Source organism: Paroedura picta, chromosome 2, assembly GCF_049243985.1.
Source record: "Paroedura picta isolate Pp20150507F chromosome 2, Ppicta_v3.0, whole genome shotgun sequence".
Lineage (NCBI taxonomy): Eukaryota > Metazoa > Chordata > Lepidosauria > Squamata > Gekkonidae > Paroedura > Paroedura picta.
In genome coordinates this window covers 162,721,479-162,733,649 of record NC_135370.1, presented here as the reverse complement: position 1 = coordinate 162,733,649, position 12,171 = coordinate 162,721,479, and the positions used below count along the sequence as shown (strand labels likewise).

At 46.0% G+C, this 12,171-nt stretch overlaps 1 protein-coding gene across 1 annotated transcript in view; it reads right to left on the bottom strand.

Moving 5' to 3' along the window:
* Positions 1-12,171, bottom strand: part of AK7 (adenylate kinase 7) — a 46,694-nt gene that overhangs the window by 15,679 nt on the left and 18,844 nt on the right. Inside the window, exons 9-13 of the mRNA XM_077323620.1 lie at positions 10,833-10,910; positions 9,630-9,779; positions 8,332-8,460; positions 4,066-4,219; positions 1,466-1,594 (exon numbers count right to left, since the gene is read on the bottom strand). Of these exons, the coding sequence (XP_077179735.1) occupies positions 1,466-1,594; positions 4,066-4,219; positions 8,332-8,460; positions 9,630-9,779; positions 10,833-10,910 (640 nt within the window). The remainder of the gene's footprint in view (positions 1-1,465; positions 1,595-4,065; positions 4,220-8,331; positions 8,461-9,629; positions 9,780-10,832; positions 10,911-12,171) is intronic.

Sequence of the window (12,171 nt, the reverse complement as noted above, 5' to 3'; positions counted from 1 at the left end):
AAAATACCAGTAGTATTTCACAGGCTATGATCTGGATGGCCCAGGCAAGCCTAATTTTGACAAGCCTTGGAAGCTAAGCAGGCTCTCCCAGGTTATTTCTTAGATGGGAGACCACCAAGAAAGTCCAAGGGTCCGAATGCAGAGACAGCCAATAGCAAGAAACAAAACAAAACAAAAACAAAACCCTGTTTCTTTGAGAGAAGTAGCTTGTGTGAATATTTCAAGGAACCAGGTGTCATTTCACATTGAAAAATAAGAAATATTATAATATATGATGAAAATATATGTATTAATTCTTAACGAAGGCTAAAAACACAAAAAGGCCTTTCTATTAGTCTCACGTGTAAAATCAATTTGACAATTAACAAGCAGGTACCAAGTGGCCAAGACCAGACGCATCTCAGTGCAACAGCCCTCTTTGAAGATCAGGCTTAGATATGCATAAAGAAACTGTCAAATACAAAGGATCAAAGCATATAGTGAAAAAGAGCAGTAGACTCTCCTTTTTGTGCAGTGTCCAGATAACAAATAGTCAAATGTGGCAAGGAGCCAATCACTGTATTGTCCGCATTTGAATGTTCATGATTGGACCTTACTACTACTGTATTCAACCAGGACAAACAGAGAGAGCTGTGCAGGCCTCTACAAGTCCTACTTAGCGCTGGGTCAGAGTGTAGAAGTAGAAGAAGAAGAAGAGTTGGTTCTTATATTCTGCTTTTCTCTGCCTGAAAGAGTATCAAAGTGGCTTACAGTCGCCTTCCCATTCCTCTCCCCACCACAGACACCCTGTGAGGTTGGTGAGGTTGAGAGAGCCCTGATGTTACTGAAGAAGAAGAAGAGTTGGTTCTTATATGCCACTTTTCTCTACCAGAAGGAACCTTCATGTTATACTCAAAGTAACCTGTAGCTTACGATGAAGAAGAAGAAGAAGAGTTGGTTCTTATATGCCACTTTTCTCTACCAGAAGGAACCTTCATGTTATACTCAAAGTAACCTGTAGCTTACGATGACTTCTCCAACCTTAAAAAACAAAAACAACCAACCAATACTCAAAGTATCAGTTTAAAGGGGAGTGACTGGTATGAAGGAAAACTTTTTCTGTCTTTCTTTCCAGCTGAAAGTTGCCCCCCTTCAAACTGCCTTTACCACTTCTAAGTAACAAAAAGAAAAAAAAGGGGGGGTAACTGTATCTGTATGCAGAGGGAGATAGACAGAGAAAACAAGCAAGAGGATAAATATCCCTTTCTTCTCCCTGCCCTGTCAGACCCCCCCCCCCGAAAATCTCAGTCAAATCATGAACAGAAGAGGGAAAAGACAAAAATCACAGAATCCAGTGAAAATCACAGAATTCCAGTGAAAGCGTAGACTGCTCCTGGCCAAACGGTCTAAGGAAATGATGTAGCAGTCACGTAGATTTTTATCCCCTGCAGATTAATCACTGACTCAGCAGAGCATTAACACTTACCATTAAAAAGATCCTTTGCCTGCTCATAGGTCTTTGGAAACCCATCCAAAACATACCCTTGATTCTTACACGGCATGGACGTCAGCATTTCCTTCATGAACTTAATCACATAGCTGTCATCCAGACGACCTGCATTCAAAGGGAATCGCTATTAATCTTTTGTGTGTGCATTGGGAAGATGAGGTGCTCGAGGAACAAATATTTCAAATTCCGCTACCTCTATAGAAAACTCTTTCTCCCATTCCATCATACTTTAGAAGTGCTATATTGGAAGAGATGCCGGAATGCCAGGAGCCCTGCCTGATTTCATTTAAGTATCACACATCGTGCCCTTATGAAATCTCTCCCCAGAAGGCTTGCAAGGCAGACGTTGTTATAATGCAGGATTAGTTAAACTGTGGCCCTCCAGATGTCCCTGGACTACAATTCCCATGATCCCCTTACAGCATTTGCTGGCAGGGGCTCATGGGAATTGTAGTCCAGGGACATCTGGAGGGCCGCAGTTTGACTAACCCTGTTATAATGTGTACACATATCTTCTTCCCATCCCACCCACTTTTGTAAAGTGAAACTATAACAGTTCTGCAGCTTTAAAAACAAAAACAGGTGCATAAAAGAATCAAATTTTCTAAGACATACCATAAGTTCAGCTTCAAACAAAAACATTGTAACCAAAATTTTCCTTCAGGGTAAATATTTTTTAATTTATCTCATTTGTATTTTTGTCCTTCCTCCAAGGCCTCAAGGTGGACTAAATGGAAAATATTCTTTTTCATCTTCACAACAATCCTGTGCAGTAGGACAGTCTGAGAGAGAATGACTGGACAAAACCTGAGTTGGATAGCCCAGACATGCCCAATCCCATCAGATCTTTGAAGCAAAGCAGGGTTTGCCCGGCCAACAACCAACTGGGAGGCGCAAAGCGCCTCCCAACCCGCCCCACCCCCCACCAGAGCTTTCCTTCGCTCCAGGGCGGCCATTACTCTGCTGGCCGCCAAGAGCGAAGGTAGGCTCCCTGGCCCCTGCCCTGAGAACGGCTCCCCAGACCCCGGGGAGGCCGCTGGCTGGCTCGCTGAGCCGCCCAGCACCCTCCCCGGGACCTGGGAAGCGTTTTTCCAAGTTGGGGAGGGAGCCAAAACGCTCCCCAGGTCCCGGGGAGGGCGATCCGTGGCTCTGCGAGCCACGGATCGCCTTCCCCGGGGCCTGGGTAGTGTTTTGCTACATCGGGGGGGGGGGGAGGAAAAACACTCCCCAGGCCCCTAGGGCCCGCTGTATTTTTTTTACAGCGGGCTTTACTGCTAATAATAAAGTAAATAAATAAAAGTTTAAGTTGGTTTCTATTTTAATGCTGATGCATGAATTTCTTCATTTGGGAGTGAAAACCATGTGCTCTTAACCCCAAAAGAGCTCCTGAGGCAGTGCCAACAAAGTTAAAACAATAACAAATATCAGTTTTAATAATTACAATGCAATAACAAATCAGCCATTAAATATGTTGAAACCTGCCATAAAAAACAGGCAAAACCAGCCAGGGCCTCCAATAAAGCAGCAGTTAATAACAGTGACAGACATCTAAAACCCACAAATCCAGTCTCACTAAAAGGACATCATAAATGAGCTCCTGGAAGGGCTGAGGGTCCTGTCGGAGCTATTGCAGCTCCGCAGGGCCTATAAGACGGAGCTCTTCCACCTGGTGTTTGGTTGAGGCCAGACAAGGGAGATCTATCAGCCCCACCTGCAAATGTTTCATCTTTTAACATCTAGATGCTACCAAGCATCTTTGACATCAAAGAGGTGACTATATTTACTCCTCCTTTCAGGAGTATTGCTGGTTTATAGGGGGGGGGGGGTGTCGGGTTTGTAAATGCCATGATTTCATTGTGATTTGATTTTATGATTATGTTGTACACCGCCGCAAGCTGGCTATCCTGGGAGCGGCGGTTGGGAAATCTGATAATTAATTCATTAACCAATCAACCAAATAAATAAAAGCAGCAAGGAGAATGAAGGCGTTAGAGGCTGTGCGATCCCCTATAATAATAACCCTATCTCCAGGTCTGGCCTGGAGTTTAGCATCCCTACTTTTCCCTTATAAAGGTTATGCTGTTGCTAGGTGCAGTATCCAGCTTAGGCTTGCCAATCTCCAGATGGTGGCTGGAGATGCCCTGAAATTACAACTGGTCTCCAGATGACAGAAAACAGTTCCCTTGGAGAAAACTGCTACTTTGGAAGTGGGTCTCTATCGCAATATGCCCAGTAGAATCCCTCCCCTCGCCATATCCCACCCTCCACTTTGCAAAATCCCCAGGAATGTCCCAACCCTGAGCTGGCAACACTAATCCGTCTTTTCCCTGCTGCTCCCAATAGGCTGCCAGAGGGTGGATAGGTAGGCAGAAGCTCCTTAAAGGGCCCAGAACCTCTGTGTGGTTGTGAGTCAGACTAGCTGTTTCTAGCAGTGGCTGGACAACCAGAGCTGTTGCTGCTTCCCCATCTCCAAGAGGTGTGGCTAACGTACAGGGAGAAAAGGGGAGGGTGGAGAAAAATAAACCAAATTGATCAGGGGGGGGGATCGGTGTTTTTTTTTTTTTTTTAAGATTTACCCCCATTTTGCTCCATGTTTTCTTTAATCGCGTCTAATAATTCCTGAGCGTCTTCGACATTATCTCCTTCTTCTTCTTCTCCTTCTTCTTCCTCTTCCTCCTCCTCCTCTTCTGCCTCAGTGGATTCTATTTCTTTAGGGGCAATGATTTTCTCCTGGGAGTGAGAACCAAAAAGAAATGCCAAATAAAAAAAATATATTTTTAAAGTTCTGAACAAAGCAGCTGGGAGTGGGTCACAGAGGAACAGAAACAGGAGTTGTAGTACAGGGATAAAGAGGTTTTACTATTTTCCTCCAACCTGTTGTCCAGTCTCAATCCTACCCTCTCCATAGGACAAATACAATCTGGAGGGGCTGGGGGGGGGACAGATCAGACCCAAACAAACTTCACAGGGACTGCTTTCAGCCTCCTATACCCCCCCCCCCCCGGGAGTTCTTAAGCATGGATTTCCTGGATGATGCCTTGCTTGATCTTATATCAAAGCATTATGAACTGAACTATAAACCAGGCAAAGGAGTTCCCTTTCTTCAGCAATCTTCCAGTCTCTGACCTGACTGCCTGAAACTGTGGATTTAAGTGGAGGACTCCATAAAGCAGTCCCCGCAAACCAAACTGCTCAAAAGTTCTGACTCTGAAAAGGGAGGCTTCGAGAATTTTTCAACCCTTTCCACTCCCTTCCAAGTGCTGTGACAGGAGACTCCAGCACCCAACTTTAAGTATACTTCTGGCATTCAGCTCTGTCTAATGATGGACAGCCAGCTGGATACACCGCCAGTTACGTTGGTCGGGGGTCTGGAGGTCATGACTGGATGGCTCTGACCAAGTAGCCTGAAACTCAACACCACGGTGACAGTGGTCCTATGGCTGGGGAAGAAAGGGCCAGGAGATGAAGCACGTGTCCCCTGCCTAGAATGGTGTGCAATTGACAACTTCACACACAGTCAGAAATTTGGGGGTGATCCTTAATGCCTCCCTTTCAGTGGAGGCTCAGATCACAAAGGGAGCTCGCCAGGCATTCTTCTGTCTGTGCCAGGTGAAGTTAATAGTGTCCTGGAAGATCTTGCAACAGTGATCCATGCAATGGTCGCCTCCAAGCTGGATTACTGTAACTCACTTGAAGTGGGGCTACCCCTGATCCAGAAATTACAGATGACAAGGACCCCATGAAGAGTACATAGTCCACATCCCTTCAACAGCTGCATGGGCTCCCTGTAGAGTTCCTGATCAAGTCCAAGGTGTTGGTACTGACCTTCAGAGCTCTACAGTCTGGGACCTAGGTATCTGTGGGACCGCCTCTCCCAATATGTCCCCCCGATAGCACATAGATCATCTGGTGCAAACCTATTGGTAGTCCCTGGTCCACAAACCGTCTACCTGGCCTTGACCAGAGGCCTTGGCTCCAACCTGGTGAAATAAGCTCCTGCCTGTGATCAGGGCCCTGACGGCACTATTACAGGGGGCACTCTTCCACTGGGTCTAGTTGTGGTCTACTGGGGGATCTAGTGAAAGGGCCTCCCCCTGATTCTTAAAGTTCTTCCTCCACTCCCCTCCTGTCCGTGACACTGAAGGACCTACATATTCAAGAGACGGGAAAGGAAAAACATGGCAGAGGGGGGGGGGTGAACAGGTGGCTAGATAGTTAAAATTAGTTGCCAGCTAGATAATAGGGTTTTAGTGACTAATTTTTAGAATGTAAATGTTATTAATAAAGTATATATGTATGTATTTTAATATATGTTAGAAACCGCCTCAAGCCCTATGAGAGAGAGAGAAAGTGTTATCTGTACTGTTTTTTCTCTCTCCAGTTCCATGTAAACCACCCTGAGCCTCAGGGGAGGGCGGTATATAAATATAATAGATGGATGGATAACAATACGAAGGGGATTTCCGCACCCTTTAAAAATAGTGAGATACTTACCTTTCATTGTCGTTATATTCCTGCCCCTTCACATGACGTCGCCAACATGCAGCGTCTGAGCGGTAAATAGCCGGCCACATTCTCCATTTTAAAGCGCTAGTCGGTGAATCCCAAAAAGTGGTTTCACCAACATATGTAGCGCCACCTACTGGAGAGCCACCAGCAGGCCGCCAGGAAAAAAATGTATGGAGGTGAAGAAGAGCTATCTCTGCCTCTAGTGTCCAGACCTTGCACTCGCCTCCTTTCCCTTCTCCCAGACACGGGAGGTTTTTTTTTTTTATGTGAACTGCTTGGAGCAATGAATAGGTGTTCAATCGTGCAGGCAAAGGCAAAAAAAAAAAAATCCCCAAAGTTGTAACACAAAGCATGCCTCTCTAAGCTTCCCCCCCCCAATCAGGAACAGGATTTATTTTTAAAAGACTTGTGATTCCATAAACCAGTGGTCCACAACCTTCTTCAGGTTGCGGACCGGCGGCGGCAGGGAGGGCGATCGCCTGGCCCATCACGAGCCCTTTAAAGCAAGGATAAAGGGGATTGGCTGCCTGGCTTGATTGCCACGTGGAAGAGAGTCGCGTATAAATCGCGTTGCTCTCTCCCGCTATTTCCAGCAGCACTTGTGGAGGGAGAGAAGCATGAAATGGCGGCAGAGAAGAGCGACACAGTAAAAAAGGTGAGGAGGGGCCAGGATGCGCGATTATATGTACCGTTATGCCACTCAGCTGGCATAACACTATTTTTAACTATGTGCAGAATGCGGAAATGCCTTAATAATTCATGGGAGCAGCAGTATTCCAATTAACGATTTTTGAACAGTAGAGAAATATTCACTGGTCATAGTCTGGATATGACTGCAAATCTGGAAATTATTTGGCTTGCCACTTTCATGCATCTTCTGGATCGCAGCTCTCTTAGCTGTAAGCTGTACTAGCTCCCAGAACAAGGAAGCCCCTTTCTTCTCATAGACAGTCTGACATTCAACTTCCTTCAAGATTCAGTCCCAAAAGTAGAACGCGCTATCAATTGACTGTGCTCTCAGCCCATAAGGGAAAACAGTTTGCATTTATATTGACTAGCTTTGCTATTTAGTGTTTTAAACTAAATTCTGATAACGTTTAACTCTGTATCTGTGTGTTGGCATTATTGCATGTCAGTTATTTTGTGCTTATGGTTACTGGGATGGATCCAAAGTCTTGCAAGCAGAGTAAAGCCCACAGAATACCATTTCCCTTCCTCCAGCTGCAGTCCATTGTCTCCCTTCAAATTCTGTCATGTGGTCAGATCTTCACAAACAGCACCGGAGTCGGGGAGTGGGTCGGGGAGGGGTAATCAGTAAAGAGCCAGTGCAGACTTCTAATCTGGTGAGCTGGGTTTGATTCCGTGCTCCCCCACATGCAACCAGCTGGGTGACTTTGGGCTCGCCACAGCACTTATAAAGCTGTTCCAACCGAGCAGCAATATCAGGACTCTCTCAGCCTCACCTCCCTCACAGTGTGTCTGCTGTGGGGAGAGGAAAGGGAAGGGGAATGTAAGGAGCTTTGAGACTTCTTTGGGGAGAGTAAAGTGGCATATAAGAACCAACTCTTCTTCTGAAGATCCCCCATTCCACTGGAATCAGTGTAATTATGCCAGCAAGAATCTCTTTGGAATTTAACCCACTGCACTTTCCCTCCACGTTGGAGCGACTTGAATGCTCAAATCCCAACAGCAATCCCCATGAATTTAGTTTGACATTTGTGATACGATCCAGCTGAAGTCTAGCACTTTTTCTCCCACTGAAACAGATGGGTCTTAACTGTGCCTTGACTTTGAGTAGATTGGTGGCCATGAACTTATGTGGACTGATTGGAAAACTTGGATTGCTATATATGAGGGGAGGTCAGACTGTGGTTCTCCAAATTACCATACAATTACCATAGGCTCCTGCCATAACCATGCTGACAGGGGTTCATGGTAATTGTAGTCCATGGACATCTGGAGAGCTACAGGTTTGGCCACCCCGGCTATATATCATGCTACTTTCCATCTATCTAAATCTATAAAGTGGTTGAAGGCCTATGTTGACTGCAGCACCTTTATATAGTTTGGCATTTGGCAACAGATCTGTAAAGATTTCAGTCTATTTCTCCAACTGTACCGCCGAATACTGTATAGCCATTTGCGGAGGGAAGGGATTCCTTCAAACCTCTGATAATAAGAAGTGCAATCTGGAGACTTGTGACACACTGGAAACATCTTCATTTTTGATTGCAAACACCGCTAGCCATTTTGACCTGCAAACCCTTCTTCCCTAACAGCTCCTTAAATTGCTCCACACGTAAACCATCAGCCCACGACAGCGACCTCCTTACCAGGTTTTCAATGGCTTTGGTGATCACATCCTTTATTTTAATGTGGTGCAGCTTGTAGTGTTTGCACAGCTTTTCCGCAATGGATGTTTTCCCTGCTCCTGGAGGACCGAGTATACATATTTTGACTGGCTGGAAAAAAAAGGATTTTTTAAAATGGATTTTGGCAGCAGCAGGGGGAGGTTCAGGACTAGCAGCAAAAATTACGGCTGTATCAGATTCAAGTAGGTAGCCGTGTTGGTCTGAAGTAGCACAACAAAATGTGAGTCCAATGGCACTTTTGAGACCAAGAAAGATTTATTCAAGGTGTGAGCTTTCGTGTGCATGCACACTTCCTCAGACAATGGAACAGGGATCAAAAGAGTACAGATGTAAGGAGAGAGTAAATTAGTAGCAAATTAGTAAACTGTGTCACAACACCCTAAATATGCAGTATGACCGTTCTTTGCTGGAAAAGCTAATCAGTCCTTTGGGTTCAATTGCAGTTCACAAAAACATTGGGGAAATAAAAATGTCAGGGTTAGTAACTAATGGCAGACACTTTCTCTTATGATGCCTGTTCCATGGCTAGATAAGGTGGGCGCAATGTGTATTACGCATTCCATCAATTTGTAAATATTGAGCAGAAAACAGGTCTCAGTTTCATAAGCAGTGTACTGGCAGGTGGGCAGCCATAGTTTTCCTCTATCAAAGTTGATTCTCAAAAGCTTACACCCTGGAAACCTTGGTGGTCTTAAAGGTGCTACTGCACTCGAATCTTACTCAGACACTATGACTGGGACCTAACTGTCTCTTCTGCAGGTGAAGAAAGGGGAAAGCCATCTACTTGCAACACCAAAATGGCTAGGCAGAGGAAGATGGGATATGCAAGGAGGAAAGCCATACATGAAGGGCATTGCAATAGAGGGGGAAGTGGAAATGAGTGGAAATGATGGCTAAAGGTAAAGGTATCCCCTGTGCAAACACCAGGTCATGTCTGACCCTTGGGGTGACGCCCTCTAGAGTTTTCTTGGCAGACTCAATACGGGGTGGTTTGCCAGTGCCTTCCCCAGTCATTACTGTTTACCCCCCAGCAAGTTGGGTACACATTTTACTGACCTCGGAAGGATGGAAGGCTGAGTCAACCTTGAGCCGGCTGCTGGGATTGTACTCCCAAGCTTCATAGGCAGAGCTTCAGATAGCATGTCTGCTGCCTTACCATTCTGTGCCACAAGAGGCTCATAAATGATGGCTAGACCCACCCCAATGCATTTCTGCAAAATTTCCAAACCAAAAAGGCATGACGAATAGACCACACTTACCAGTAACCCTCGGCTTTTCTTGTACTCTGCAATCACTTGATCAATACTCTCCACCAGTCCAGTCTGAGCAACCCACTTAATGTTGAAATTCTCTTTCAAGAACACGGCTTCCATTCGCAGATTCACAAGGAGTTCGTCCAACTGCGGTTGCTGAAAGAGAGAACAAGGGTCGAAGTAAGAGCGGGTTCCCTAGTTTGTATCAAATGGACAATTACTATATTGATCCCTAGGAATGAGACAGACAGAACAAAACGAGGCAGAGAACAAAAAAACCCTGTCACTGATAAAAAGTTAAATGCAAAGAATCCACACATCCAGGTAACTACTGGTATCTCACCAGCTGCGACAAAGAAGCACATGCATCTCCTAGAACAGGGGTAGCCAACCTGTGGTCCTCCAGATGTCCATGGACTACAATTCCCATTAGCCCCTGTCAGCAAACACTGGCAGGGGCTCATGGGAATTGTAGTCCATGGACATCTGGAGGACCACAGGTTGACTACCCCTGCCCTAGAAGACTGGAAAAAAAAGATCACACAAAGATCTGCTCTAGCTTCTTTTGGTCTTGGTTTTATTTTGTAGACACCCCTCCCTGAATGCTGCTTTGCTGATGGGTTTCATTCTGGTGCTTTTCTTAGTCCATGTTCTGCATTTTGCAAAACTTGGGTACATGCCTAGCCGGAGGCAGAAATCCACCCAGGAATCTTCAGCTCGGAGCTGGTATTTTATTTATTTAATTAAATTTATTTATTTAAATTTATTTATTTATTTATTTATCTATTTATCTAATTAATTAATTAATTAATTAATTAATTAATTAATTTGTATACCGCCCTCTCGGACTGGCCATCTCGGAGCAGCAAACAACAGAGTAAAAATTCCAGATTCATTAGAAATTAAACAACAAAATATTAAAGTCAATATAAAAATTTTAAATTGTAAGGACAATCCCAGTCGGCATAATAATTTTCTGGCCCATCGGTGTTATAAGTTAAGGAGATGGCAAGGGGGACGAAGGAAGGGAGGCTCGATCAGGGAGCTCATCCCACCAGGCGGAAAAAACCCTGGCTCTGAGGCCAAGCACACTTCTTTGGGACTAGAGACTCTCAGCCAGTTGGCATTGGCTGGATCATCCTTCCTTCTCAAGCAGAAAATGTTTTAAAAAACAAAACATACTAGAATCATAGAACAGTCGATTCTTACTGTTAAATCTTTACTTAGGAAAGCATTTTCTTTTGGAACCTTCTGGACTTTCCCTGGGCCAAGGTTTCTGCTGATGCACTGCGAAAGAAAAACATGACACACATTTTAAATTCGGCACTCATCAATGGATCGACCATATTAAAGAAAGGGGAAAATGCTTTATTAATTGTTTAAAGACAGAAGGCCATCAAAATAAGAGACAAAGATGGAGCGGATAGGTGCCAACAAAAATGGCGCAGAACACTGAAGAAAAAATAATAATAAATCCTTGCACAGAACTCTCTCTACCACAACACAACACAACTCTTTGTAGAAAACTGGCACCTTCTCTAAAACTAGTAGGATGGAGCCAATACAGAGCCAGCAGAATGAGCAGAGATGGATCTTCTCCACTGTTCGCTACACCAAAGTGCCTTCTGTGAGCCAGGGGTAGTCAACCTGTGGTCCTCCAGATGTTCATGGACTAAAATTCCCATGAGCTCCTGCCAGCAAATTCCCTTCCATTTGGCTCGGTGAGTCGTCCCTGGGCTCCGCGTGGCTGCGGGAGTTCCCTCGGGCAGCGGCCTGACGCGGCAAGAGGCGCTTTGCGCCTCTCACCGCGTCAGGCTGCCGCCTGAGGGAGCCCCCGCAGCCGCGCGGAGCCCAGGGACGACTCGCCGAGCCAAATAGAAGGCCGCTTGAGAGCAACGGGGGACTCTCCGTCCCGTCTGTGCCGCCATCTCCGCCGCCGAGAGGCGATTGTCCCTTCCGTCTCCGCCGCCGTCTCTGCTGCCTAGGCGGGAATCTCCCTTCCATCTCCGCCGCCATTTTAACCATTCTTCTCTTCGATCCCGCCTGCCAAGGACCACTCGCCCTGCCCTGCCCCCCCCCCTCCGGCAGCTAAGCTCGCTAAGCCCCTGGCTGGGCTTGCCGACGAGCTGCCCCACTTCAACGCTGTCGCCGAGGAGCCCACCGCGAACAGACCCTCGCCCGCCGCAAGTGGCGTCGCAGCAGCGCCCGGGGCGGCGAGTGGCACGCCGCGAATGCACATTTCCTCGACGAGCACAGCTACCAGCTTTGTGAGTAACACTTTCACTCTCCCACCCTCTCCACTCCATCTGCAGCCTCAGATTGCTGACCTTCATAGGACCTGGCCAAGTATGTTAAAAAGCTGTTTTGGGGGCTGAGCTGACCACCCAGATGGACGTCAGAGAAGTCTGCATCCTCCATTTGTTGACAGCCATTTCTGGCATGCCTCCCTATTGGGACAGCCTAGCGCCCATTGTATTTCCTCATACAATGGGCTTTGAAACTAGTTTAGGAATAAAATGGGCTTTAAATCTAGTATATTTACAATAAA